The sequence below is a fragment of the Pinus tabuliformis genome, chromosome 2_2 (genome assembly GCF_031772625.1).
Source record: "Pinus tabuliformis cultivar Carrire ecotype Pingquan chromosome 2_2, CPIR1, whole genome shotgun sequence".
Taxonomy (NCBI): domain Eukaryota; kingdom Viridiplantae; phylum Streptophyta; class Pinopsida; order Pinales; family Pinaceae; genus Pinus; species Pinus tabuliformis.
Genome location: NC_142300.1, coordinates 496,583,132 through 496,587,717, shown reverse-complemented (window position 1 = coordinate 496,587,717; position 4,586 = coordinate 496,583,132). Strand labels below are relative to the sequence as shown.

General features: G+C 36.4%; 1 protein-coding gene across 1 annotated transcript; it reads left to right on the top strand.

Moving 5' to 3' along the window:
• The first annotated feature begins 1,024 nt into the window (after positions 1-1,024).
• LOC149193541 (uncharacterized) lies at positions 1,025-3,886 on the top strand. Its single transcript, XM_089406730.1, has 2 exons — positions 1,025-2,575; positions 2,858-3,886. Exons 1-2 carry the CDS (start codon positions 1,050-1,052, stop codon positions 3,750-3,752), a joined length of 2,421 nt encoding a protein of 806 aa, XP_089262856.1. The 5' UTR covers positions 1,025-1,049; the 3' UTR covers positions 3,753-3,886.
• Positions 3,887-4,586: the final 700 nt, after the last annotated feature.

Genomic DNA, 4,586 nt, shown 5'->3' with positions numbered 1-4,586 from the left:
TATGTCTCAAAAAATTAACCCACCAACTAAATTCAAACTAAAAACAATTAGTTCCTATAACTTGTTCACTTTTGTGTCCTAGTCAATATGAGTGCCAACCAATTTCCACATAAAATCGTGAGTTTGCACAACTTTGTTCACAAATATGTCTAATTTAATATGACTTCCCCACTAAATATGATGTAACAAATAAGTTTCCACATTTTTCTTCAATAATACCATGTGACCGATGCACCAAATTCAATTTAAAACAACTTCACCTTTATGTCCCAATCAATATTAATACCAACAAATTTTCAAATAGAAATCATGAATTTACACAACTTTCTTCCCAAATACATGTCATTTGATATACCTTCCCCAGTAAATTTTCTATAATATTCTATAAAATAAATGATCCAGATAACTTCTCCGCCTTTATTTCCTAAATAATTAAAAACTTAAATTTATACCATTTTCCTTTGAAATATGTCACATTCCCTATACTTTCCAAATAACTTACATATAAGAAGATATATTCCCACAATTTTCTTTCGATAATCTATTAACACCATAATCAATTAGTACACGGCATATTTTCATTTGTATGCTCATGGTGTGGAAATTTCCTAGAGTGCTTATGACAGCATATTTTCATCTCCATGCTCATGGTGTGGAAATTTCCTGGAGTGTTTATGACGGCATATTTTCATCTCTATTTTCTAATGGTGCGGAAATTTCTTTGAAGAGCCGTAACGCCGCCGAGGATTTAGTGGATGACAATTGTTAGCTGCGAAACGTGTCGTGCAGCAGTTACAACGAGGAAAGTTCGGTTTCGTATGTTCGACGGCATTTAAAAAACAAAGAAAGAGCGTTTGCGCTTTAGCTTTCCGTCACTTTCCGCAAGTTGCGTTACACCGGGGACCAGTCCATATTTTGCATTTAGATTTTTCAACTGATCTGACACCTTCAACGACTCGATATGAGAACTGCAATATTTATATGTGTGATTGCACACAAGGGAACTCACAGGCAACCCATTCAAGTCGTTAGGGTTGGGAAAGAGAGAAATGGAGAAAGGTACTATGGCGATGACGATGCTTATGTGCTTTGTGAGCCTCGCCTTAACTACTGTCCCTGCAGCGACTCTTTCTTATTCCTCACATATTCACAGGCAACATGGTTTATTCCATGATCAGCCGTATATGGGTGGAAGTGCTTCTTTTCGGCCCCATGATTTTGTTTTAAAGGAAGACGAAGGCAATCTGGAGCAGTCTGAATTCAGATCTTCATCCATGGATACTGGCGATCAAAGGGACTTAGAGGCTCTTTTGTCTTTCAGAAAGGCGCTCACATCGGATCCGGATGCATCGCTGCTCAACTGGACGGCAGAAAACTCCCATAACGTGTGCTCCTGGAATGGCATTTTCTGCCGAAGGCGCACAAAACGAGTAACTGCCATAATACTGCCTGGATTAGGATTGCAAGGTAGGATATCACCCTCTCTCGGCAATCTCTCTTTATTAAGAATTCTGAATCTTTCCCAGAATAATTTGACAGGAATAGTTCCACCGGAGTTTGGGCAGCTAAAGGCGCTGGGATTGCTGGACCTCAGCTTTAATTTGCTCCACGGTTCTATTCCAAAGGCACTGTGTAATTGTACACGGCTTCAATGGATCCGACTTTCAGCAAACAGCTTGACAGGGACTATACCAACAGAATTCGGTCACCTACTCAGGTTGGAACATGTTCGCTTGGTGGGTAATAGCCTCAGTGGAAGTATTCCAACTTCTCTTGGCAACTGCACTTCTCTCCGAGGGTTGTCTCTTTCAAACAACAATCTCACGGGTCCAATCCCTTTCTTTTTGGGTTTGATGAAAAGTCTATCATATCTTTCCTTGGGTGGCAACTCATTCAGTGGAAGTATTCCAACTTCTCTTGGCAACTGCAGTTCTCTCCGAGAGTGGTCTCTTTCAAACAACAATCTCACGGGTCGTATTCCAACTTCTCTTGGCAACTGCACTTCTCTCCGAGAGTTGTCTCTTTCAAACAACAATCTCACGGGTCGTATTCCAACTTCTCTTGGCAACTGCACTTCTCTCCGAGGGTTGTTTCTTTCAAACAACAATCTCACGGGTCCAATCCCTTTCTTTTTGGGTTTGATGAAAAGTCTATCATATCTTCACTTGGGTGGCAACTCACTCACCGGTCACATCCCTCCCGCTTTGAGCAACTGCACCTCTCTCCAAGCATTGTCTATTAATTATAACAATTTTATTGGGCCAATTCCTGAATCCATTGGTAATTTGACAAAGATTACTCACCTTGGTCTTGGTGCCAATAGCTTCACTGGTGGTATACCTAAAGCCATTACACAATTGAGTGAGTTGACCTACCTTACTCTGGGCACAAACAAGTTGACTGGAAAAATACCCGAAGGAATTGCCAATTTGACGAAGCTTGAAAAACTTTATTTAGATAGAAACAATTTTACAAATACAATTCCAACTAGTATAGGAAAGCTTCACTCTCTTAGAATCTTCTTCTTATATTCAAATAATATTTCCGGCAACATTCCTGAAAGTATTAGTGCTTTGGTTTCACTTCAACAATTACTTATGTATGAAAACAATCTTGATGGACCAATCCCACATCATATTGGCCAATGTGTGGGATTAGAATGGTTATACTTATCCAAAAACAAGTTGAATGGAAAGATTCCTACATCTCTAGGCAATTGCAAGTCTTTGAAGAATTTAGTGTTGTCTGAGAACAAACTGAGCGGAAATCTAGACATAAGATTTCCTGTTTCTTTGAAGGTTCTTTCAGTTCATTCTAATAACTTCTTTCAAACTCTCCCTAATTCTTTGGCTCAATGCACCCAACTTCAACTACTAGATTTAAGTAGAAATGAATTCACAGGTCAACTACCTGGGTACCTTGCATCCTTTCATGAGTTGAGAGTTTTAAGTGTCAGTTATAATAAACTTCATGGGGATATTCCTTCAAACATCACAAGTCTGACCCAATTGCAAGTGTTGGATTTATCCAACAACAGAATTAGTGGAAGGATACCATCCAATCTTCAAAGACTCCAAGGATTCAAAATTGTCGGGTCTTCCAAACTCAGTGGTAATACACTCTATTGGGATCTAGATGTCGTCATCAAGGGATTTGAGTACACTCTAACATATGTGTTGTCCACAAACACAATATTGGACTTGTCCAACAATAATCTTGTGGGAGAAATACCTCCAAGCATAGGAAATCTTAGTAGCCTACGATTGTTAAATTTATCAAGGAACCGGCTAGAAGGGAAAATACCTGCATCTCTTGGTGAAATATCTACTTTGGAACAATTGGACTTGGCCAATAATGGTTTGAGTGGCAAGATCCCTCAAGAGCTCTCTAATTTAACTATGCTTGCATCTTTGGATATTTCATCCAACAAACTTTGTGGGAGGATCCCGGAAGGAACACAATTTGACACTTTCAGTTCTACTTCATTTCAAAGTAATGAGTGTTTATGTGGTTTTCCTTTACCAGCATGCAAGGAAAAAGAAAAACAACCTCAAAAAAGCACAATGAAAGGTGTTAGTGAGACATGGTTCAGTTGTGTCAATAAACATGTATCATTGATTGCAGTGGGGTTGGGCACAGGGATTGGATTTGGGATGCTTGTAGGCATAATAATGTTATGTAAAAAAACTAGAGATTGGATGATACCTCCAAAAATACAACCATTTTATGGAGTGTATAGATTCCCAAAATAATGTGTAAATGATTCACTATGTGATATAAATGATTCATTACTTTTATATATTCAACACGTTGCATACCAATTTTATAGCTGTTTAAAATTATAATTCATTACATTCGTAACCGTTTGTAACGGACCTTTTCGTAATCATGTAAATATTCACGAAACTAAATCCGTTGATAAGTCAAATTAGTTAAACACGCAAAGAATATAGCTGGCTCTTATAAACTAATACTTTACAAAGATTGTGATATTTATTTTCAACTTTAATGCTGTCTTGTTTGTTTGCTATATAAATATGTTTTGTTTAGGGTAGTTTATAATAGTATTTTTAAAATATAAAATATTACGGATGATTTAGACTTTAATAATGTCGAATTTCTTTTTTGTCCTTTATATTAAAAATATAAAAAAGATAAAATCAAATTTAGTTTATTTAAAAATAGGTCACGTGGAATATTTATTTTTGAAAAAAATTATGAAATATTTAGATTTAATAATGTGTATATATTTCTAGTATAATAGTAGGGATGAAATTAAAGGTTTTCAAGTCTGAATTTTTATTTTGATATTAAAAGTTAACCTAATATTTTTTATGAAAAAAAATATTTTTATATTAATATAAAAATACATATGTCATGGATCTTGTTTACCCTCTGTTTTTCCAGCATACAACGCTTCTAAAAAAAGTAGTGATAATTGTGTCATTTCCGCTAACTATCTTCTAATTTTAGGTACTTAATTTCTGTAGTTCACTGTCAATCGTACTTAGTCTGTATTCATCTTCTTACACTATTTTGCGTTACACCTGAGACCAGCCCATATTTTACATTTAGATTGGGCACCT